At 35.1% G+C, this 26212-nt stretch overlaps 3 protein-coding genes across 8 annotated transcripts in view; all 3 read right to left on the bottom strand.

Annotated features, from left to right (window-relative positions):
- Nucleotides 1-537: 537 nt before the first annotated feature.
- On the bottom strand, nt 538-3146 carry LOC127524963 (small nuclear ribonucleoprotein Sm D3). Its single transcript, XM_051917060.1, has 4 exons — nt 2989-3146; nt 2315-2448; nt 1978-2170; nt 538-777 (listed from the first exon to the last, which is right to left on the bottom strand). Exons 2-4 carry the CDS (start codon nt 2438-2440, stop codon nt 710-712), a joined length of 387 nt encoding a protein of 128 aa, XP_051773020.1. The 5' UTR covers nt 2441-2448; nt 2989-3146; the 3' UTR covers nt 538-709.
- Nucleotides 3147-6661: 3515 nt separating this feature from the next.
- On the bottom strand, nt 6662-17526 carry LOC127525211 (adenosine receptor A2b-like). 2 transcript variants are annotated; one of them, XM_051917602.1, is made up of 3 exons: nt 17257-17526; nt 13759-14466; nt 6662-9940 (listed from the first exon to the last, which is right to left on the bottom strand). In XM_051917602.1, the coding sequence occupies exons 2-3, from the start codon at nt 14079-14081 to the stop codon at nt 8932-8934; spliced, it is 1332 nt and encodes a 443-aa protein (XP_051773562.1). In that variant the 5' UTR covers nt 14082-14466; nt 17257-17526; the 3' UTR covers nt 6662-8931. The 2 variants fall into 2 exon arrangements, with proteins under 2 accessions (XP_051773562.1, XP_051773561.1); XM_051917601.1 differs by having other exon boundaries at nt 17223-17525.
- A 2720-nt stretch (nt 17527-20246) lies between these two features.
- The window catches only part of LOC127525122 (cytospin-A-like), a 32238-nt gene continuing 26272 nt past the window's right edge, over nt 20247-26212 (bottom strand). For 3 of the 5 annotated variants that reach the window (XM_051917423.1, XM_051917420.1, XM_051917419.1), the window contains exons 14-17: nt 24315-24431; nt 24078-24137; nt 21968-22041; nt 20247-21789 (exon numbers count right to left, since the gene is read on the bottom strand). In XM_051917423.1, the coding sequence (XP_051773383.1) occupies nt 21741-21789; nt 21968-22041; nt 24078-24137; nt 24315-24431 (300 nt within the window). In that variant the 3' untranslated portion in view covers nt 20247-21740. Of the gene's footprint in view, nt 22042-24077; nt 24138-24314; nt 24432-26212 lie in introns of all 5 variants that reach the window. The other 2 variants (XM_051917422.1, XM_051917421.1) reach the window with 1 other exon arrangement.

Consider the following 26212-nt stretch of genomic DNA (forward strand, 5'->3'; position numbering starts at 1 on the left):
TTCTTGTAAACACAATATTGGACCTAAAGAAATTTGCTGAAGGTGGACAAATTATTAAACAGGTTTAAATTAAACATCCAGTGTGTTCTAGAGCAGGAGGTTTGATTTAAAATGAATTTTAAATAAATAAAAATAATAAAAATGTATTTAGATAACTTAATATAAAAGAAAAATACATCTAACAGTAAAGTACTATACTGAGTAGAAAAGGAACTTAACAGAAACGAAATATTTCCCAAATTTATAGTATAAATTGGGTCTTTTAACATTAAAAAAAAAAATATTGCCATCTTTTAAATTTAAGGATTGGGGTCCCTCGCACGAGGATGATAATATTTAGCGACCATGGAATCTAAAACATTAAAAACACATTACATAATCAGGACACTGAGAAACTTGTGATTAAACAGGTTATTTTCTATTAAAGCAATAATTTGGTGCAAACTTTAAGTGCGTGCTGAGGTGTTTAGATATTTGACTGTTAATAAATGGAATGACATGCTGCTAAATCAGTCCTTCACTTAATTAATAAAACACTTTGTGTAATTAAACAGCTTTATTACATGAGAAAAGTGAAATAAAACTATTGCAAAATCAACAAAACTACAAGATCACCAATTTCAACAATCCAAAAAAAACAAAAAACACAATTTCTCAAAAGAAAAATAAAACTGTACAAAATGATACTGTGATTAAAATAGGATTCACATTATCGCCTTTTCTGGAAAATATTTCCCCTTCCTCCTGGTCCTCCTCGACCTCGGCCCCTTGCTGCGACTGCAAGGGAAAAATAAACAGTTAGTGGTTTCATCTTGTGCTTTTCCCATGAAAAGCATTAAAGGATTAGTTCACTTTCATATAAAATTTTCCTGATAATTTACTCACCCCCATGTCATCCAAGATGTTCATGTCTTTCTTTCTTCAGTCAAAAAAGAAATTAAGGTTTTTGATGAAAACATTCCAGGATTATTCTCCTTATAGTGGACTTCAATGGCCTCCAAACGGTTGAAGGTCAAAATTATAGTTTCAGTGCAGCTTCAAAGGGCTTTAAATGATACCATATGAGGAATAAGGGTCTTATCTAGCGAAACGATCGGTCATTTTCAAAAAAAAAAAAAAAAAAAAAAAAAAAAGTAAATGTATATGCTTTATATAAACAAATGATCGCCTTCCAAGTGCTTCCGCCAAAACCGTACTTTCGTATTCTTCAAAAAGCTTACACCGTATGTCCTACGCCTTCCCTATTCAACTTACGGAACGAACGCAGCGCCAGTTACATTTTTTCCCGTAAGTAGAATAGGGAAGGCGTAGGACATAAAGCGTAAGCTTTTTGAAGAATACAAAAGTACGGTTTTGGCGGAAGCACTTGGAAGGCGATCATTTGTTTATATAAAGCATATACATTTACATTTTTTTCAAAAATGGCCGATCGTTTCGCTAGATAAGACCCTTATTCCTCATCTGGTATCGTTTAAAGCCCTTTGAAGCTGCACTGAAACTATAATTTTGACCTTCAATCATTTGGAGAGACCACTGAAGTCCATTATAAGGAGAATAATCCTGGAATGTTTATCAAAAACCTTAATTTCTTTTCGACTGAAGAAAGAAAGACATGAACATCTTGGATGACATAAATTATCAGGAAAATTTTATATGAAAGTGAACTAATCCTTTAACTTGTTCAGCCACTTGATAATGTTTTAAATGACAAACAGTGCTCAGAGCCACTATCTTTCCTATTGTTTTTTGAGAATAATTAAACGAATTGTAAAATTTTAAACATAGTATTTATATTTGAATGCAACTACTTAAATTCCCCCAGCAAAAATATTTGGGACCATAAAAATAATTTATGTAGCTAAAGAGCACTTGATATTGCAACCACTGAATAATACATATGCAGCTACTCAATAATACATAATAATAATACATATGCAGAAATCAACAATACTATAAAAAGGATGTTCGTTGACTAACCTTGTGCTTTGAGAATAGCAGCTTTGCCTCTTCCAGCTCCTGCCCCTTGGTTTTTGTTTTTCATGCTCTTCAACATAGGGGCGTTTTTCAACATATCAGGTAGAATGAGAAAGCGTATTTTGCTGCCGCGAATGTACACCTGCTCCAGCTGGGACACTCTGCCATCTCGATAGGTCACTGTAATGTTGGACATCTGATTCACACAACATAAGTACAGTTAGTAGCATTATTCACGACTCATTGTAAATACAAGTTTATGGAAATTGTTTGGGTAACAGAGACAACGTATCAAGAATGAATTGTGATTTTTGTGGGATCAACTCATTTTCAGAAGTACCTGGCAGTTCATGTTATCCTCGGCTTCAATCAGTTTGCCTCTGTACACTTCACCCGTGTTTGTCTCGCAGGTCACGATGTGACCCTCTGCTTCATGCAGGACTTTGATGGGAACACCAATAGACATGTTTTAATCTAGGAGAGAAAAACAAGTTAATTATCAGCAAATAAATTTAGGTTATTTTCGAATCAAAAATGACGAAAGTAATAACTAGTGGACAGCAGTACAGTGAGAATGTGCCACAGTTCCGACTCATTAGAACAAGAGCCGACTCATTGGAACGATTCGTTCGGCAATCGGACGACACTGGTCACGCTTTATAGTTGTGATTCACTAAAAAGAACCGGCTCATAAGAACCATTCGTTCGGGAATCGTGTTCTGTGCATATTGGAGGACACAATCTACGGTGTAAAACGAACGTCATGAAAATCATTCAGTTTTGGTATTTACTAGTTCGCTTATACTGACTTCAGTAGCTAAACTAACAAATTCACAATTAATATCTAGACTGATCTCAAACGAGTCGCATGAATAAACCAAGCAAACAATGACTGTCTAAAATGGACGTTTCTCCGCTAAAGAATCAAATAGATCAAACACGACTGTGTATTTTAGTGAAAGACCAAGTAACAAACTACAAGTAGTAGATTTTCGCCATTAAGCGTTAGAGTACCTTGAGTAGACGGCTTCGTTGAAATCTCCACTATTGAACAACGTGAGTATTTGCGGCGTTTTCCCGCTCCCACAATGCAGCTGAAAGCAGAAGCCCCGCCTTTTCCTGAAACCCTGTTGCATCTTGGGAATTGAAGTCCTATTAATATGTAAAATTCAGGTCAGTGTGAACAAGCGGAAGACACTTCAGATTTACAGAAGAGGGCGGTATTGAATTGTGGATATGATTAAAAACATTGTCGTTCAATTTAATGTCACGGTTATCAATTATTTTAATAAAATGTTACGTGTCCCTTTGATATTTTCATTCAGCATTTACTTATGCTTGTTGGTTATCATTTATGTGTTATTAATTATTTAAAAGAAATAATTATTAATCTTACGATATATTTATTGTCCATGAAATCCATCTTTGACACAGATTTTATAAATGATTACATTTATATATTTACTTTTAAACCATTACTTTTTATATATATGATACATTATATGGCACATATAAAACAAGAAAGGTCAAAAGATTGTTAAACAATGGAAGATGCTTGGAGAAGTCATTTGTCTGGTTTTGGCATCATCGAGATTCATTGCTGTACTCTCAGGAATTGTGTAAGGCAGCAATATAGAGTCTAAATGTGTTCTGTCATCCTGCTGCTTGATAGACTGATTCTGTGTCTATTCTTAGCATAGTCTTTTCCTCTTTGTCTGTAAATCACTGCAGAACAAGAGATGTTATGTTCAAAATGGGCTGAACTGAGCCAAGACAGGAAGTAAAACCATTACGTTTGCTGATTGTTTATTAATTGAATGTTCCTGTTTTCCAGAAATAAACGCAAGTAGTAAAATCTAATAACTGGCTGAAATATTGTTTGTCAAAGTGCAGAACATTAAACAATTGGTTTATTTAATTTTACCACATAATGTTGCAACATCGAAACTCCCCTCCTAAAATAGGCATTTATTAACCTATTCTTTTATTTTGATGTTATCAGATGTTATCTAAGGAATTTTGTCAATGGAGGTAAGAAAATGAAAAAATACCTTTCTTTGAAAGCATTAACAGGAACATGTGTTAATAAAATAAAATCAACAGTCTTTTTCTGTGACCTGAAACTGCCCCCATGAGCTTGAACCTGATTTCACCTGCATCGGATCCACAAAAGAGAAAAAGAAAAAAACTCAATTCAACCAATTACAACCAGTGACAGTGGAATAGGTGGGGGCATGTTTGTTGATTACACAGTAACTCAGCAATGTCTTCAAACCTCATTTTACCAGCAGAATGAACCTGCCAGCTTGCTACTGATCTATGTGACATGCTGACAGTCTGTTAGCTTCACTCCGATCTGATTTACACAACAAACATCCATGATGGAATAAGATAAATTACTGCGTAAGCCTGGAGATTCGTTTTTGTAAAGGGCATCTGTCTTATTAAAAAATAGTGCTTTCAAAACAAAATCAAACCATGCCACTGCTGCGCTGACTGACATTTCTCAGCTAGAATCAACAAACCAGTAGATCTGAACTGATAGACTCTGACCAAGTGCTGGACACATCGAACTGAACAATGGAAAGAGCTTCTATCCTTTTCTTGACTTTTGCTTTTTATTGTTATAATGATTATAATTAGTATAATTGGGTAGTTGCCATTAAAATAATATAAATAATAATAAAATTTGTATGTGCACAGCTTCAATAACTTCATTTTCATAATAAAAAAAAATATATATGTATATATAAATATATTTCATAACACTGCAATAAGGTCTAATTTTTTAACATTAGTTAATGTATTAACTAACAATATATTTGCTACAGTATTTATTAATCTTTGTTAATGTTAGTTAATAAAAATAGAACTGTTCTATTAATAATAATTATTGTAAAGTGTTACCATATATTTCTATTTTAATATATTAATGTACATTTTTGAAATTTACTCAACAAACATTAAAGTAATTTATATATATATATATATATATATATACATATACATATATATATATATATATATATATATACACATATATATATATATATGTGTGTATATATTATATTATAATTATATATATATATTATGTAATTAATAAGTAAATAATTTTACAGTATTTATTAACCTTTGTTAATGTTAGTTAATAAAAATAGAACTGTTCTATTAATAATTATTATTGTAAAGTATTACCATATATTTCTATTTTAATATATTTATGTGCATTTTTGAAATTTACTCAACAAATATTAAAGTAATTGTGTAGCCTATATATTATATTATTTATTTTATTAATAATATTATTATTTACTCACCAAATATAAAATTTTGCCATCACAGGGAAAAAAAAAAAAAAAAAAAAAAAAATATATATATATATATATATATATATATATATATATATTATATTATATTATATTATATATACATATATATAATTAAAAATAATTTATATTATATATATATATATATATATAATATAAATTATTTACTTATTAATAATACATATTTTTATTAATAATATCATTATTTACTCACCAAATATACAATTTTGCCATCACATGGAAAAAAATGTCTTATTTTAACATATTAAAATAGAAAAAAATATATATGTATATATATATGTATGGACATATACAAACACACACATATATACATTTTTTTCCCCTGTGATATTTGAAAATATGATGTCTGCTGATTTATAACAAATGTAAATATACCGACTACCCAGGTCTATGATCCTTCAGCGTAAGCCAAATACAGAGGCAATATTAATCAAAGTTATAATTTAAAAAAAAATGTAAAAATTCTGGGAAGTCTAGCTCACTTGTTCCATTTTTATGAATGGTCACTCTATACTCGCTCCTATAAATGGACCGTTACACACCACAAACACCTAAAAATGTCAACTCCCATGTGCCAAATACATGTATCATGCAGATCTTTCCCACTCTAGAGCTTTTTAATGAGGAAAAGAGAAGTGTAATGGTACAGTTTAAGGGATCATCAAATGCCCCATCATTTGATTTCCATTGCATTAAGCCGGCCGCTGGCGTCAGCAGTCTCTCTGTAAATACAATCATAGCTGGTCTGTGTAGGAGTCCATGTTTGTGTTTGTATCCGTATGTCGCAAGAGAGGATTATACACCACTGTCCTACATCCTGAGAATTTTATGATCCCTAATCATTGTTGTGTTGAAGAATAAATAAATCTATTACAGACGAATGCTTAATATACTATTTGTGAATCATTACTGTTTATACTTATTCTTCTGGGAAATTTGGAATCGAAGTCCACTTTATTAAGCACCAAGAAGTCCACTTGATGGTGCACAGACAGTATATGGCTTAAACTCTTATCATGATGAATGTCTGCATTTGATTCTAATCAACACACAAGGTTTTATGCACTCTCGGGTAAAAAAAAGGTTGTCACTGGGGTTGAACCCTAAGGTGCAACAGATGTCACTAGGGCAATACCCTTTCAAATGGTACTAATATGTATCATTTAGGTACTAATATGTACCTTTAAGGTACCTTATTTACCCTTTAGGTGTAATTAAGATAGAAAGGTGTACCTTTTAGCTTTTGCACTCTTTGTATCTGGGTGCCGCCCCAGTAACAACTTGTACCTTTTTTCCTGAGAGAGTGTACATCATTATACATAACACTCTTTTTGTGCAAATTTGGTTATAGCTTTGTTTTATTTAGTACATTTCCTTAAATATTAACACATGCTTACAATCAGTACAGTATAATTCAGTTTGGTCATGTTTTAATAGGGCTGCGCAATTAACCGAAATTAAACAGAAATCACAATATCGCTTAGTGCGATTATTAAATCGCAAAGGCTGCGATTTAAAGTTTCAGTATGTAAATTTTAGCGGCATCTAGTGGTGAGGTTGCAAACTGCAACCAACGGCTCAGTCCACCACTGATACCTCCCTTTCGAAACACATAGAGAACCTACGGTGGCCAACACAGGACAAAGATGTCGTCATCTGAGACAACAGAGAGTAGACAGTCAAGCAAACGCACTCTGTAGAGCAGTTTGTCCGTTTAGGGCTACTGTAGAAACATGGTGGCAATCGGCGCCGATAGCCTAGTGGTTAGTGTGCCGACAGATGGCGCAAATGCATTCACAACGACCCGAGTTCAATTCCTGTCTCGAGGCCCTTTGCCGATCCTGCCCCCTCTCTCTGCCCAATGCTTTCCTGTCGGCTCTCTACTGTCCTGTCTGAGTAAAGGCACAAAAAGCCCATAAATATAACTTAAAAAAAAGAAAAAGAAACATGCGAAAACATCGAAATTGCGCTTAAGCGATTTAGCTTAGTGCGATTATGAAATCGCAAAGGCTGCGATTATTTTTTTTATGCGCAGCTTGTCAATGAAGTATGGCTCCAAATGCTAATCCATCTGAAAGCACTGCGAGTTTGAGTCGCTTATAATGTGCTTATAATCTTTCCAGACATGAGAAGCATTTATTAACATCTTGTCCAACAAAAGACAACATTTAGTAACATTCAGTTTTTACTCCAAATTCAATTCATAACGACAGTTGAGCATCCTTCTGTGAGATGATGTGGCTTCTTACACAGAATAAGGCAGTTTATTAGTCATGTTTAATCAATCAAAGCATTTCAATCTTCTGTTTATTGGATAGTATGATGCCCATAGTGATTTCATGGAATGACGTGTGTTATCTTCTGCGGCAGGGCATATTTGGAGTTTCTGCGCAAGAGCGCCCTCTGGCTTTCAGATGGAGAAGCATTTACTACTGATCACTGAGCCGTACAGCTCTGACAAGCTGCGCATAAAATAATTCCCAGCCTTTGCCAAATCGCATGCGGTTTAATCGCGATTATTTGTGCAGCCCTAATTCTAAGGTAATAAAAACATAACGGTTCATTATGTAAAGTCTTCATACACCACTAAAAACATAGTTATGTATATTATATTGCATTTCTGTCAATAGATCCTCCTAAATATTACACACTGGACCTTTATTTGACAAATGTGTGCTGCATGTTTCAGAGTGAAGAGCGGCGCTGTGTTCTTTTACAAGCTAACAGCTCATGATGTGGTGTTTTCAGTGTCTCAGAGTGGTTCGGTTCACAGTAAAAAATAACGTGCATTTGGAATTATTATTACAACATTTTTCTTAAATACTTGATTTTTTTTTTTATTTTACAGTGAAATATTATAATAGTAAAATTTCTTATTTTTTAATTTAAGTAATAATAATGATAAATTATTTTATAGTCATATTAATATATAATCAAAACATTTCTGGACAAATTGTGCAGCCCTACAAACAAGCACACACAGCAAACCTGGAGCTTTTTTCAAATCACATTTTAAATTGCAATCACAATTTTTAAATCAGAAAAACTGCAATTAGATTTGTTTCCCGAAATCGTGCAGCCTTATGTTTTAAAGCACTACAGAGGTTCTGGAAAGTGTACTGATGGTACATGTTTTCAGTTTGGACATACTCCTACTTAAATAAGCACAGAAATATGATACTTCCTTAAAATGTGCCACACATCAATGTCTTTTATGGCACGGTTATAACAGGTTTATCCAGAATATTGATTTAATCCATTAGGCCTCTCCCACTTTGGCTGGGAACAACAATAAAGCTCCTTAAAATCGCTTTGAAAATGCTCTACAATGTCAGCAAACTAGTTCTTTATGAGGTCAGAAAATCTGGAAACACCATCAGGGGTGTTTGACTGCAAAGACAAGTAAAAATTCCTGGAATTTGTGCAGTGAGGGTTCCCACAGGAGCTATGTGATCCTCTCATAGCTTTATCTTTCCTGACCCTGGCCTGGATAGTACTGTAAATGAAGTGACCCTCACTTGCACAACAGCTCAGATCAGTAATTGCTTCGTGAAGAACGAAACTAGCCTCATCTGGGTATTTTACTCTTGTTGTGTAATGGAAGTGTGTGTCATGACACTTCTGCAAGATCAGATGAGTTGCTTGTCCTTATGGGCACCAGACATCTGACATGCACATTAGTAATAGCATTGCAGTCTTTTACCGTCATGATTTCTACATGGTCTCTGATGGAGGGAACTTCCTCCCTGGTATGTAATGAAAAAATCTGTGTTGAACTGGCTCCATTTAAAGCTCCATTTAAACTGTATCCTAAGTCTTGGAATTCCGTTTTTGGCCTGATTTTTGCTGGCATTTGCTTTGTAAATTCATCGCAAGAAATCATGCTGCGAATGGGATTGGGATCCAGCACAAAGCCATTGGACATCGTACAAGAAGTGTCAATCACACTGACTGCAGCAGAAGAAGCAGCCATCCCTCCATTGCTGTTACCAATGGCCAGTCTGTTTTCATGCCACAGGAAGTGCTGACGGATGATCCTTCGGAAGGTGTGCCTGAAGTCACGTATTCGGTAGGCGTATATAAACGGGTTCACTACTGAATTAGCATGCGAAAGCATGATGGCCAGGTACATGACCCAGTCCTGAGGTCGATCACACTGAGGGCAGAACAATGTGAAGCAGTTAATGATGTGCAATGGGAGCCAACAAATAGCGAAGAGGCCCACAATGATAGCCAAGGATTTGGCGGCGTGGACCTCCCTTTGTAGTGTGGACCGGGATGAGGATCCTTCCCCGTGGGTGTGTCCATGCATGTGCACTAGCTTCTGCTCCATCTGTCTGAGCTGGCGACGGGCAGCCATGAAGATCCGCGCGTAGATGGCCAGCATAGCAAATAGCGGAATCAAGACGCAGCCGAAAAAGTTAAAGTAAACCATGTAACCCATGGTGACGACCTTCTCGAACAAGCACTCCGTCATACCTTGAGGACAGGAGCTGTTGGTTTCTGCGGCGATGCCACTGTTCCAGCCCAGCATGGGGGTCAAGCCGATGACCACTGAAAGTATCCAGCATACCGCAATGATGCCTTTGGCTCTTTGGCCTGTGACAAGGCTGTTGTACCTTAGCGAAACAAAACAAAAACAGACATGAAACAGCAATTTTGGAAGGAAGCATGCTATGAAGCACTATGGTGATAAGCATGCCAAATTAGGTCATATATTACAATCTGCATCAAACAATATGTTGATGTTTCCTGAAGTCCATCCTGAAGTGGGCTGTATTGTTGTGTATTGTTCACTGTCAGGGCTTGAAAAGGGTATGGCATTTTTTTTCCCAAATCCACACAAGCATGCACTGACTTTGCTCCTGGGAAATGTCTATTGTTTAGGTGTTAAGTCCTGGTAATTGCTGCCAAAGTGGAAAATACCAGGATATGTGCAAATAAGAAGCATATATTTCACCTGTATTGTGCCTAGTCTTAAAATAATACTTACAGGCTTTGTTTTTGTACAACTTTCAATGAGGCTGAAAACTTGATCTTTTCCGTGATATAATTAGAAAACAACAAGACTTAAAATGTTAAATTAAACCAGGGGGTTTCAACTGCAAAAGATTATTACTTTGAGAGGTGGCAAAATCCAATTATCAACCTTATATATTAAATAACAATACTAAACAAACAAACAAACAAACTACTCATTAACCACTGATTTAAAGGGTTAGTTCAACCAAAAATAAAAAATACCCTGGCTTTTCCAAGCTTAATAATGGTAGTGAATGGAGGGCCGGATTAAAAGTGCATTGATCCATCGTAAAAGTACTCCACACAGCTCTGGGGGGTTAATAAAGGCCTTCTGAAGTGAAGCAATGGGTTTTTGTAAAAAAAAAATAAAAAAAAATCCATATTTAAAACTTTATTAACTATAATAACTAACTCCTACATCCTGCGTCATACATCGCGTCAGGGGTTACTCTTGTGGTTTTATTAAGAATGCTACTATATTGAGACCCCGCAGACCCCTGGTTGAAAAACCAGATACTAAAATAAATTATACAAAGAATATCAGCAACCGTACAAGCATCAGTTTACAAACAGTTTGGAATACAGCTGTGCAAAACCCACCGCCGCTACGCATTTCAAACATCCCGTCACACAGACAGCCCTGCTATATGTTTCCTTTGCCAAGGGCAACAGTTGGAAACGGTGGTCAAATGTCAATTGTTCCAAAAATCCTTGGGCTTATATCAGGCCCATAGAGAACAACAGTGGCTGTTTCATTAAACCCAGAGGACTTACTGGGCTCCAGTACTACTGGTACCTCATTCACACACCCACAGAGACTGGAAGCCGGCAGACCTTATGTAATCAACACTTGCCCGGGCTTTTGCTGTCACTGCTGTTCTCTTACAATGCTTTGGGCAGCTCAATCTACACCATGAGCAGAAATGTGCATCACACCCTGTATGCAGGCAGGTGGTAAAGTCCCACACCTTTCAGCTTCCGAAAAGTGCTGCTGAGAACTGCTGGGCCAGAGGGTTTAAGAATAATAATTACGATGTTCAACTGGAGCGCAAAATGTCCCAGGTTTAATACCAGACACTTTCACATCTTTAGTAAATTAAGTTTATATCATTGGACCAAGATATAATTAGTAGTAAAAAAAAATACTAGGATAAGTATAACTCTTTATGATACATACTTTAATCACTAATTAAAGTGTGTATATACACTATTTCTTCCGAGAAACCCTTAACCTCATTAAACTCCCTCACTGTTTGTGCTACATACAATGAATGATACCACAAATCATGTGGCTTGTGGAGCAGACGTGTGCTATTATTTTTGTAAAGGATCAGACCTATGATTTACACCTAACGGACAATAAAACGGCTGAAAATCCCCTAGGCTTATACTGAAGGAGGGACCTGAGTCATATCTAGAGACTTGGGCCTGTTAAAAAAAGCATCTAGCAACCAGGGTTGTGTGCCATTAGAATTGAATTGAGAATGGCTTTTGAATTACAAATGAATTCCATAATTTAAACGGAGGTAGCAGAATTTCAATTCGAATTTGAGTGTAAAAAAGAACAAAACTGAACTGATTTTCAAAAAAACAAGCAACATTTGTCTTTGAATATTTGAAGCTGTTTAAAAGTTTTTCAAATTAAATTCCAATTCTACTTCCTGTGGGGTGTGACTTGTTTGCTCCTCCTTTGTATGTCACTATGTTACAACATGGTGCCAGATTAAGTATTGATTATTGATTTGGCTCCACTGAAATGAACTATTCTTGAAACATTTGTCAACAGCGTAAAGCTGCATGACTCCTATTTACTGCAAAAATCATTGCAGGCAGGTAAAGAGTGATTACAGGGGAAATTACATGTATCTGAGGGAATTACAGTGCATGTTGTGCCCATTATCAAGTCATTTATCAGGAGAAAAGCAGAGAGAGTCACTCAGTCTAGGAGCCTTTAACCTCATATCAAAACATTTGCAAAACACACATAAATAAAGATTACATAAGATTACACATCTGCAAACACGTTTTATTAAATATACATGTAAACACTCACACAAACACACAATGCCTCCCATATCATTCTAAACCTGTATGAACCATTTTTCCTCTGTGGAATGCAAAACAAGATATTTTGAATAGACATTTTTCAATATATTTTATGCCCCATGCCATGCGTGACCGTAAATAATGACAGACTTTTCATTTTTGAGTGTACAATATATATTTATATTGGGTTGTGTGTATGTCTGCATTCCAAACCAGTATATAAAAAAAAAAGGACTGTATCCCTATCCAATTTAGTATCATTGAGACACTATTATAGTTTGTATTTATATTTTGAATATTTATATTTTCAGTTTTCATTTAAATTTTAGTTAAATTTTTTAGTAATTTAATTGGGTTTTTGTTTTTTTTTAAATATCTTTCGTATGGAAGCTTGTTTCCGCCACTGAATAAAAAATAAATAAGGTAATTGCGTTTTTTTATTTCACAATTCTGTCTTTTTTTCTCAGAATTGCTAGTTTATATCTCGCAATTCTGACTTTATTACATGCAATTGCGAGTTATGAAGTCAGAATTGTGAGATATTAACGCGCAATTCTTAGAAAAAAGTCTTTTTTTCCTCAGAATTGGACTTTATAACTCACAATTGCGAGTTTATATCTCACAATTCTGAGAAAATAAGTAATTCTAACTTTATTTCTAGCAATTGCGAGTTTATATCCTGCAATTGTGAGTTTATTTCTAGCAACTGCGAGTTTATATCCCGCAATTGTGAGTTTATATCTCGCAATTCTGAGAAAAGAAGTCAGAATTGCGACATGTAAACATGTAAAAAAGTGAGAATTGTGAGGTTTTATCTTTTATTTAGTAGCGGAAAAAAGCTTCCATAATTTCCATCAATATCATTTTTTTTTTTTTTTTTTTTTTAATGTTTTTAAATGTCTATCTTTTCTTTATTAATTCTTATTTTAGTTTTAGTTATTGTAGTACATGATGTCAAACTAAATTAAAATGAGAAATGTTACCTTGTTAACTACTTTGTTTAATTTATTTATATTTATTTTTTTAGTTTGTTAATTATAACGCTTATTTTATTTCAAGTAATGATTTTTTTTTTAAATGGTGTTAGTTTCAGTTTTAGTTTTTGTTACTATAATAACCCTGCCCCCATTTGCCATTATTTGGCCAAACAATTCCGTTTTGTCTTTAATACAAGTTTTGATCAGTTTTTACCATTAATAATAACCAATTATGAATGTACTGGTAATGTGAAAGAGGAAACTTTGTCTATGTTCTTGCTATGGGGCGACTCTGTAATCTGTTCTTTCAAGCAACCATGTGATCAGTAATCTTGTTCTTACTAAAAGTTTGCCTTTAACTCCTGAAATTCACAACACAACCATTCACTCACCTCAATGGGATCTTGATGGCAATGTAGCGATCCACAGCAATGGCCAACAAACTGAAGATGGAGCTCTGCGTGAGGACCAGCACAAAGCAGGCGATGAAGAGGCATCCATGAAAATGGCTGCAAAAGCCCGTGCTGATGGTGACGGCAAACGGAATGGCCAGGAGTCCCACTGCGATGTCCGCCACAGCCAGTGATACCACAAAGAAATTGGTGATGCTCTGGAGATTGCTGTTGAGGCAGACGGCCCAGCACACCAGAACGTTCCCTGCCACGGCCAAAACCGCAATCAGCAGCTCAAGAACAATGTAGACGAGAGAAGACATGGTTCCATCAACCAATATGAAAGGACATCCTCAGGGACACACATAGTTGTGCTCCAGATAATTGCTCAGTGGGACTCTGCCACTCAATGGCTCCTGCAGTAGGTGTGAGGACGAGCCAATCCGACCATTGCTCTAACCAAATAACTCTCTTTTTGAAGGGAAAGAGGGGATAGGAAGAACCTGGTATCAGCTGCTAAGCCACTTTGGGGGTAACTGTGGTAACTGCAGGGTCAATAGAGACACCCCTCCATAAATCTTGATTTACCCGTTCCCCAGCCTGTCCCTTAGGTCCAGCTCACTTCAGCATTTCATTGAAAGTCTTAAAGGAAACAGATGCTAAATTGCATGAAGCAGCTCCGGTAGACCTTCAATGGGACTTCTTACCCTGTAGAAAGAACAATCACATTGCACAATAAAAGATCAACATCTCTGGGTCACAAAAGCAATCCATCTCTCAAACAGGAGGTCTCCATCAAAAGAAGACAGACCAAATCCAACAATAAGCTTTTATTTTAAGAAAGACTCCACAAGTACGAATGAAATATTTGTGCATGCCTTCTATTTATCACAAGACCCGGTCAGCACTTCCTCCATTAGTTTCTAGGATGTATACAGTTGAACTTTGCAATGCCTTTGCTATTATTGGCTTAGAATCGTGAACAAGTATTCTTTTGTACCCATTCATGTGATTCTGCTTTCATGTTACATGGACTTTCTACTAGAAATGCATCAGTTTCCCCTTTATTAAACGAATAAATGGTAATTATTGGTAGTAATTTCTTTTGTATCATAATCAAATGTACATTCAAAGGTTTGGGGTCGGTAAGATTTTTTAACTGTTTTTGAAATAAGCCTCTTATGCTCACAATGTAAAAAAGAATTGTTGGTTTAACTTAAAAAAGTAAGTTTCCCTGGTTGCCGTAAAATTTTGAGTTCATTGAAATTAAAATACAATGAAGTTAATACAATGAAGGCGATTGGTTTAATCAACAGAAACTCAAAATATTATGTTATCTGAACCACATTAATTATTGAAGTTGATTTGACAAAAGAAAAAATGTGTTAAATTGTGAAAATATTTTTTTTTACAGCGTACCCAGGTTGCATTTATTTGATTAAAAATACAGTAATTTCTATTTTAATACGTAATATATTCCTGTGATGGCAAAGCTGAATTTTCAGCATCATTGCTCCAGTATTCAGTGTCACATGATCCTTCAGAAATCATTCTAATATGCTGATTTGCTGCTGAAGAAACATTTCTTATTATTATCAATGTTGAAACAGTTGTGCGGCATGCTTAATATTTTTTGTGGAAACAGTGATATATTTTGTTCCAGGATGTATAGAATTCCTTTGATGAAAGAACAGCATTTATTTGAAATAGATTTTAACATTATAATTGTCTTTACAGTCACTTTTGATCAATTTAACACATCCTTGCTGAATAAAACTATTCATTTGTTTAAAAAAAATCTTACTTACCCCAAACTTTTAAACGATAGTATAAGTTTCAGCTCTACTTCTTTAGTATTTGATAATGCTCAGTCTGAATTGTTCAAATACAGTATGTTCGTGTAAAAAATTCTGTCTTTATGTGTAATTAAATCATTCTGGCTATCCTTTGACTCTTTTGGTTTCTTTATTGTGGTTTTGTGTAGGCCTATCTAGAAAGAATTGAGTAACAGCAGCATTCCTTCCAAGGTAGACCACATTATCTTTTATTTTTTTTAGAGATTTCTTATCTTTTAGCTCTGTTTGATAAGGCACAAAAATGCTATGATTAAAGTCACAGTCAATCTTTCTGGGGTTTAGTGTTGTGGTTTGCTTTTTATAGCACAGTGTGACTGAGGTATGGCTGTTGACTCTCTCAAGTGAAAAAAATGACAAACTGTTTCCAATGCACAGGTCTAGAATCACGCTGCGTTTTAACAACTTTTACCTCAGCAAGCACTGTTCTACAAAATGCTTCCTGTGCATTAAGACAAGGTACTTTCCAAAACTTGTTGAACTGTTATGAAGTATCATAATATTAAGCACATGATGTCTGGACTGAAAAGAATGTACCAGGTCCCTCATGCGTCACGTCATGCACGTCTTTATTTAAAAAAGGGGTGGAAATGTGGAAATATTGTACAGTATTCAGTACTGTAACAGATGCTCAGCGAGCGTGTTTGGCGTGAGAGGAAATGATGCTGTCATTAACAGATCTCTAATTTTAGTAGTTATTTTAAACCTGCCCACTGTTAGAGAAGATATGTCTTTCACAGCTTGTAAATTACATCACTTTTCTGTAAATCATTCCATAAATATGTAGATAGGTAGCTGGCAAACGACATGGACTTTTTTTTTTTTTTTTTTTTAACATTTTAGCTTTAAATTCTTACTTAAAATCATTAAGAAATCGTATTAATTATAATTTAAAAGGTAAGGTGTTCAATTTTTTTGTCCCTTTAATCAGCTTTTATGGCCACGAGGTGCGACAAACGATTAAAAAAAAAAAAATTAAATAGGCTCATAGTATGAGGTCATAAAACGTGTACACATGGCATAATACTTGTAAAAGATAAAAGAAAATAGGAAAAAAATGCTATTAAAAGTAGTTTTTAGCACATTAACTTGTCACATTGTACACTGTAAAAAAATGACTGTTGCAATTAGTTATCACAACTTAAAATTTTGTGTTTTTTTGGTGCGATAACTCAAAAATCCAAGTTGATTAAACTTAAAATTAAGGCAACACCTACACTTACTGTTTTAAGTTGTTTTATGTTGAAAGAACATATTATTAGTTATTCTAATGTTGAATTTTAAGTTGTGATAACGAATTGCAAAAGTAGACTACTGTCACTCCTTGTCTTGAGAACTACTATTCTCACATTGTAAAATAAAAAGTAGGAAAAAAAATGAGGAAAACGTAACGTTATTATCAAAATACGTGACATGTTATCAAAAATAACGAATACATAGTTTAAAAAGAGCGAGATAATACAGGTGTCACTTTGTCTCCAAAACTGACAAAGTCACTTAATCTAAATCCAAAGTCAATACTTTCAGTTCTACTAATCTCAAACATTATTAGTAAACAAATACATGTATAAACTGTTTACATGGTAAAAACACTTTCGTTCCGTTACTCACTTTGGCTGTGTACAAGCGCGTTTCCGCCACGCACCTGAGTTGTAAGTTTCTCCGCTGACATCTTATCGCTTCTGAAGGTCCAACCGCAAAACTGCTGAATGTCCGTAAGAGGGATACAAATCAAATCATTCCAAACGTTTTCCTCACCCTGACAAAGTACACTTACAGACTACTCTGAACGTGTTTGGTCGAGGAAAAGGCGAGTTGCAGCTTCCCTCAACGCTCAGTGGAGTTGTGTGGTGGACACAGACAAGTGCGCGCGCTTTCACAGTGACAGTGACACGCGCTGTGAGAGAAAGAGAGGCACTCCTGATTGGTTTTCGTGGTTACATTAAACATGATGTTTTCCTCACTACGTCTACAACATCTGGGGAGGTAACCTCTTCATCATACTGTCATACTGTCATTTGTCATAGTTACAACAATAAAAGTCAAGGCATTAGCCAGCGCATGATAAGTAGATAAATAAATAAAATAGCAACAAAAAAAAAAAAAAAAAAAAAAACATTTAAAATTATTTATTTAAATGAGTGCGGTTTTGATTTATGTACCATATATATAGGCCTATACACACACACATATAGGCCTATATATATATACACACACACACACACACACACATATATATATATAGGCTTAAAAAGTGATATGTGAGGACTTTTAACTTTTTAACTTTTATGCAGTTAGTTTTTTAAGATAATCTTGCATAATATTGTTTTACAATAATATGACATCTAATGTTTATACAACAAAACACGACTGCATTTATACAAACGATATTTTATCAGAGGAATTTAGTTAGAATCGTTTAGTTTGTAGCCTATGCTATTTTTTATCGTTTGTAAGCCCGCTTTGAAATGTACATACTCAGCCAGCACAATGGGCCAGCTGATGTGAACGTGAGGATAAGGAAGTGAGGGACCTGTTAGGTACCGTGAGGTTGTGTGGTTTCTCACGTACAGCTGAAACATCCTGCTTCACCTCAGGGCCACATGAAGATAAATGTATGTAATCAGCAAACCAGAGGCTGAGGTCCACCCACCAAGGACTTCATTAAAGCACGCAGCACACACTGCAATGACATTTCTTAATGTTTTGGATCTAATACATAAGCCGAAGACTTTTTGTGGCCCTTCAGTAAATCAAATCACAGCCTCCCTGCTCACCCTTTACTACAGCCTTGTTTATGCTTGGACAAAAAAACCTTCGGCACAAATAGACACTTACCTCAGAGTTCCAGACACAATCGGTGTGAAAATGAACGGTTATTTTCGTAGAAGGAGGAAGTTCTTGAGTACAGCTGTTTAAATAGACCTTTTGCTGGCTCAATTCTTTCTTTCCACAAGACAAGGGTATAGTTTAGATTATTTATTTATTTTCCACATTTCTGTTCCTTCCCTTAAGTGCCATGCACGACTTCCAGGAAAAGATGTAGGCTACTTAAAAAGAAAAAGAAGAAGAAGAAATCTTGATGACCAGCCACTGTACAGTTTCAGGATCACGTGATTAATGTAATTTACATACTACCAGGTTAATTTAAAACAGTCGTGTTTGTTGTAGAACTTTAACTCATGTTTACAGAAAGGTGTCTTTGATTTAACATTATGGATCTAAAAGGTCAAACCTACTCAAGCTGGAAATGTACTGACTTTATGTACCGTAAAACTAATTGTTAACCAGTGACACAATGACGCCCTAAGGACCAAGATGAGATCAATATATCAATAATGTTTAAATAAACATGAGGGATATTTGGGAAGAAAATAGTTTGAGAAGAGAGTTGCAACTACTGTCGTTTTAGTATTATTTATACTATTAAAGTATTTATAATTTTTTGAATTGGGTTATATTTTAGTTATTTCTATTTAGCTTTATTTTCAATTGAGTTTTTGTAATTTTAGTACTTCATTTCAGTTAATGTTTGTTTAATTTTTTAGGGTTTTCATCTGATATTTATATTTTAATTTAACTTCTGCTTTATTTCAAATAAAGAAAATTATTTTTAAATAATTTTAGATTACAATAACAATGCACTGTAAAAATAGTTGGTTTAAGTTACCTGGTTGCCTTAAAATTTTGAGTTCATTGAAATTAAAAATTTGAGTTAATACAATGACAGCGATTGATTTAATCAACAGAAACTCAAATTATGTTGTCTGAACTACATTAATTATCTAAGTTGATTTGACAAAAGAAAAAATGGTTACCACAAATATTTCAATCAATATGAGACTTTATTGTCATTAAAGGGTTAGTTCACCCAAAAATGAAAATGTCATTTATTACTCATCCTCATGCCGTTCCACACCCGTAAGACCTTCGTTCATCTTCAGAACACAAATTAAGATATTTTCAGTGAGGCCTCTATTGAGAGCAAAGCCAACTCTCCAGATCCATAATGGTACCAAAAACATATTTGAAACAGTTCATGTGAGCTCAGTGGTTATATCTTAATATTATAAAGCGTCAAGAATACTTTTTGTGCGCCAAAAAAACAAAATAACGACTTTTCAACAATATCTATATGGGCCGATTTCAAAACACTGCTTTAGAGCTTTACGAATCGAATCAGTGAATCGGAGCGCCAAAGTCACGTGATTTCAGCAGTTTAGCCGTTTGAGAGGAGATCCGATTCACTAATTCAAAACAAACGATTCATAAAGCTCAGAAGCTTCATGAAGCAGTGTTTTGAAATCGGCCATTACAAGATGTTGTTGAAAAATTGTCATTTTGTTTTTTTGGCGCACAAAAAGTATTCTTGTTGCTTTATAATATTTATAATTTTATGGACCTTGAGAGTTTGAATGGCTTTGCTCTCAATAGAGGCCTCACTGAGCCATCGGATTTCATCAACAATATCTTAATTTGTGTTCTGAAGATGAACGAAGGTCTTACGGGTGTGGAACGACATGAGGGTGAGTAATAAATGACATTATTTTCATTTTTGGGTGAACTAACCCTTTTAAGTCTCATTATAAAACCATGCAAAAGCCCATTCACACAAATGAATCAACACACACTGAACACATTTGAAAATATCAAACTGTATTTGTGCACACAAATATTGTTCTCACAAAACCTTGCTTACAGGAAACCTTATTTTTTTCAAAATCCTCCCCTTATTGTACAGTGCTCTAAGAATCTTGATAATGAAACAATAAGGTATTTGTAGTGTCAACAAGGCATACGATCCAGGATTTATACAAATATGAATTATGGCAAGTTTTAAAGAACAGCACAGCAAGATATGATGTGATGTTGTTCAAATCAAAGTGTTCATATCAAACTCCATGTGACTAGGTAGCAAAACAGAGGTTACATCTCACAAGAAGATCCAAACAAAAATACTCCTTGTCACTACTGACCTTTTCTAGGAAATTCAATGTCAGCGTCAATGGCATTTCCACATATAAACAGAATATATCATTTAAAACACGACAGAGCTCTCTGTAGCGTAAATAGAATAAGTTAGTTTTGCAACAAACATGACTTGCCCTTGACATAAAATTCATTTTGAACTGCTGTCATTAGCAGCATAAAGCTTGCTGCAACACACTTGATCCCTTCAAAGAGGTCTCGAATTGACAAATTATCCATGAAACAAACATATTAAAACAGCAGTGCATTGAAGACAGCAGAGCAAGTTTACCTAAAACAAAAATTGTGCTCTTGGCAATTTTTTTTCCATGTAAGGCTTCGGTTTTGTGTGCGGAGGCTTATCTTTGACAGACGTACAGTATATAAAGCATGAGTAAACCATGAGCTGTCAGTGTGGATGGATTGCAGTCGTCTTATTTCACATTTCATTTAAGTAAATACACATTCAGCCATTTTTATTTGTGCTTTTACACCCATAAGACAAACTCAATCTGAATCAGCAAGCTTCCAGAACCCAGCTGGCTTTATGTGTCAAATAAGGATTAGTAGTGCGTAGACAAAAAGGACTGAAATGCTGAAAAATATTCAATAAAATAGAAAACAAGCAGCCATGCATTTCATTTGTGCTGATATTTCAAACAAAAAACTTCTTGCAGCATTTTCAGTGATCAGCTGGAATGAGTATTGAGGAGGAAAAAACACTTTCTGGCCAAACAGCTTCATTTTAAATTACATATTAGTTTTCTTTTAGTGTATGAAAACAGTACAATATTATAATAGCAACAAAACAAGGTTGGATGTTAAGGAGCCCTGTTTTACTTATTAGAAAAAAAAGGCTAAATAAATCAGGTTTGAGCTTATTCAGGCTAAGGGAAACACAAAAAAACATTTTTTTTTGTGGGCGAAGCCTGTTGTGGCATCACTCTTTGGAATAAATACTGACAATCTAAGACCAATACTGGCATAAAGAGGGCATCCTTATGACAAAACAACAATTTTCAAAGGCAACTGTTTTCCAAGATACATATTTTTGTTGATTCATCGGCATAATACACTTTAAATCGTGTTGCATTGTTATTAAAGGAAGTCACTGGCTCATGATCTCGCAAACGTCCCACTCCTCTTCCAAAGCATTGCCACTCAGAGAAGCTTAGTAGGATCTGGCCTGCTTCTGTAGCCATAGAGGACTCTGGGAAAACACATTAGGAGAGAACTGTAAGTTGTGTGGGTCGAACAAGCTTCCCCCATGCGCAGCTAAGGCATCTGGGAAATTTGTAGCATCTTGGAAGTAGCATTTTGCAGCAAGGCGAACTGAGGTAAGCTGCCAATACAGCCCTGTTCAAGAAGATTCTCAGGTCTCAAAATACTTATAGATGGCCGTCACGTAGGTCATGACACTCTGCCAGTCGGGTCTTTCTGTGTGCACCATTTCACCAATGTCCTGTCAGACACAGAGAGGGAGTCAGAAACGGGAAGGCAAGAGCATTTGCTCTGAAAAAAAAGATGTTTGCGTCAAACTATGCGGTGTTACACACACATCTTGCGACAGCTTGTTGAGCAAACAGCACAGCTATCAGTCACAGTTTTCATCACTAAAACTGCTAAATATAGTCATATTATTACACATCTATTTATGTAATACAAACTTAATTGGGTAATTCTTTGACTGCATGACAGGTTGAAACCATAAAAACAAAACAACAATTGTTCACATTTCTTAACACTGAAACAGGACAAAACAACAAACAGCTGGGTAGAATATGTATATAAAATTAATGGCAATGAAATGGCGTAACAGGGTGGAAGGAATATTTCTTTAAAAATGCATCTTAAAGGGAATCAAAAATGATTTACTCACCTTCAAGCCATCCTAGGTGTATATGACTATCTTCTTTCAGACAAACACAATCGGAGTTATAAAATATCCTGGCTCTTCCAAGATTTATAATGGTAGTGAATGGCGCTCACAATTTTTAAGTTAAAAAAAGTGCTTCCATCCATCATAAAAGTAATCCATATGGCTCCAGGAGGTTAATAAAGGCCTTCTGAAGTGAAGCGATGGGTTTTTTTAAGGAAAATATCCATATTTAAAACTATATAAACTAAAATAACTAGCTTCCGGCAGACGGTCGTACGCATCGATCTGCGCCGGAAGAGTTCTCTGACTCTGACCCAACGCATGATGTAATGACGAACGCGGAAGCGCAGAGGATAGAACAGAAAAAAAAACCACCAGTCAAACGAGAATTTTTAAAGAGAAATGTTGGAGGATTTCGATATATAAGAGAAGAGGAGCTTGAGTTTGTTGCCTAGACCTATTTGTTTGAACTGTGAGAGTTCTACGTCATACATCGCTTACTCTTTTGGTGTAGGCCGTCTGCCAGAAGCTAGTTATTTTTGTTTTTAAAGTGTTAAATATGGATATTTTTCTTACAAAACCCATCGCTTCGCTTCAGAAGGCCATTATTAACCCCTGGCGTCGTATGGATTACTTTTATGACTGATGGATGTACTTTTTTGGACTTCAAAATCAGAAGCGCTATTCACTACCATTATAAAATTTTGGAAGAGCAAGGATATTTTTTAATATAACTCTGATTGTGTTTGTCTGAAAGAAAATAGTCATATACACCTAGGCTTGAGGGTGAATAAATCATGGGATAATTTTCATTTTTGGGTGAACTATCCCTTTAAGAAAGACTGAAATTAACAACCTGCATTTTAATAACATTCCTGTGAGGAACGGCTAAGTTAGCTGTAAACAAGCGGGCTATGACAATAAAACATCCAAAAGATCATAAATCAAGAGGATCATTGAGGCTTATGAAGTCTTCATAGTTAATTTTTTTCCTCAATATAAAAAGGGAAAGTGATGTCATAGTTGCATAATTGCACTAAGCAATTAGTATTTACTAACAGGATGGCAAAATTGGAAAACATCTACTAATGTTGAGGGAAATTCAAAGCAAAAGAAGACAGATTTGTAGCTTACTGAGATCATTTCATTTGTTTACAACAGAATTTCATTAGGAAAGATAAAAAAAGCACCTGGAGACATGGAGAACACATGCCTCCTCTGATAAGAAAGACACATTTAAAAACTACTCACAAACGCATTTATTTGATCAAAGATACAATAAAAAGAGAAATATTGTAAAATATTATTACAACTTAAAATAACGGTTTCTATTTTAATATAGCTTAAAATGTAATTTATTCCTGTGATGGCAAAGCTGAATTTTCAGCATCATTACTCCAGTCTTCAGTGTCACATGATCCTTCAGAAATCATTCTAATATGCTGATTTTGTTCTCAAAAACATTTATTATTATAATCAATGTTATAGCAGTTGTGCTGCTTAATATTTTTGTTGTAACTATTATACATTTTTTTCAGGATTCTGAATATATATTAGGTTTTGAGGCATTGTAATACGATGAATATATGAATTAGCTGTGACGTTCATATTAAACTCACCAGTGTTGATTTAATTCCCACGCTTTCTGCTGCCTGGAAGGCTAAAGTGAAATTTCGCCTCTGCAAAAGACAACCAGGAAGAATTGATGTCAATAAATGACTTTTTTATGCTAAATGATATTGAAGAATGCAACATATAGAGTGAATTCAGGTAAACTGTGCCACATTAGGACAAAAGTGGTCCAACTGACCTGAATTCACCCTCTATTTGTGTCTTACGTGTGTGCGCGTACAGACCTTGTCCTGGCTGCTGAGCTCGTGGTAAGGGATATGTGCCGGTAGATAGGTGTGAAGAATGGCACAGAAAGCGAGCCCATCATTCCAGCTGCTGCTGAAGTTGGTGATGTCAATGTTCTGTGTTTGTGTGGAGGGGGAGAGAAAGATCAATAATTACAATTTCAGTAGATGAACTGAGGGGATTGGGTGCGTGATTCAGAGGGACTGATGAAGCAGTGAATCTTTCGGTGCTCCTGTGACATTATGGTTGTAGTTAAGAGCCACAACTGTAAATCTTGTCAGAAATAATGTCTTTTTTCAATGTTTACAGAAACAGTGGCAAACGCTGCTTTTCATACAATTAAAACACACCTCCCTTATTTAGAGATGTGTAGATTCAACAAAGTGTATGTTGACCAAAAACTCTCATCTTGCTACATTCGTTACATTACACTTAAGCATTACATTGTTCGTTTAGTAAATATTTAATAGTGCTTTCAGCCACAGATAAGACCATATTACTGAGAACGAACACATTTTACAATGTTTTAAAATCATGAAATCAAAATGGACAATTCTTAAATTTTTTATGGAATATTGCAGTATTTATTATAAATGATTTATCTGTGCACATCATTTTTTCAATTCATGTGCCCTCATAATCTTTAATCAAAAGTAACATCCCCTCCTCGTGGAGCAACATCTTTTCTCTGATGACATGGCGTGAGGGCGGGACAACCTGTCACTCACATGACATCACAGCAAAAGCAAACCACAACCATTCAATCAATTTCCAATGGACAAAATCATGTATTTCTTGTTCAAAAAGTCGTTACACTTGGATATACATCACAACAAAGAAGAAAAGACTATCGCAACTTCCATTTCAAGGCGAATTTAAAATTATCTTGCGAAATTTAGCATTTTTTCCTCTCAACAGTCAGCACTGAAATTGTGAAAACATATGCCACATTCTGTGCAGGCTTGCTTCATTACATGATACATGTATTATAATTTCAAAAATAGTGCATTTGTTTACAATAAATACTCCATTACTTCTAGAACTTGAGTGAAATGTATTGTGGGTACACTGTTATGCAACTAACTATTTTCACGCACACTTCCACAAAAAGTAACTTTCATGCTGTTCAGAGACAGAGACCTACTTATGTATTCACATTCACCTACTTATTCACATTCATGACACATTCACAGACTGACAGTCTCACCTCATGCTGAAGTATTTGTTCAACAGCCCTGCTTATCTATATCAACATACTTCATACATGCTTTAATCCATACACGGAAGAAGCCATTCGACTGATTGCAGGCCATTTATGGTTTTGTTGTGACCGAGAAAGAGGGTTTGCGTTCATTATTTGCGTCAGCATTTGCACAACTAATGCTCTCCTTCTCAGATCTACAGCTCTCACGTGTTGCATTCACATAATATACACTACCGTTCAAAAGTCAATAAGACATTTAAAGAAATTAATACTTTTATTCAGCAAGGAAGCATTAAAGGGTTAGTTCACCCAAAAATGAAAATAAATGTCATTTATTACTCACCCTCATGTCGTTCTACACCCGTAAGACCTTCGTTAATCTTCGGAATGCAAATTAAGATATTTTTGTTTAAATCCGATGGCTCAGTGAGGCCACTATTGAGAGCAAAGCCACTGAAACTTTCAAGATTCATAAAGGTACTAAAAACATATTTAAAACAGTTCATGTGAGTACAGTGGTTCTACCTTAATATTATAAAGCGACGAGAATACTTTTTGTGCGCCAAAAAAACAAAACAATGACTTTTCAACAATATCTCGTGATGGCTGATTTCAAAACACTGCTTCTGAGCTTTATGAATCTTGTGTTTCAAATTAGTGATTCGGATCTCCTATCAAACGGCTAAACTGCTG

Source organism: Ctenopharyngodon idella, chromosome 13 (assembly GCF_019924925.1).
Source record: "Ctenopharyngodon idella isolate HZGC_01 chromosome 13, HZGC01, whole genome shotgun sequence".
In the NCBI taxonomy this organism is placed as follows: Eukaryota; Metazoa; Chordata; class Actinopteri; order Cypriniformes; family Xenocyprididae; genus Ctenopharyngodon; species Ctenopharyngodon idella.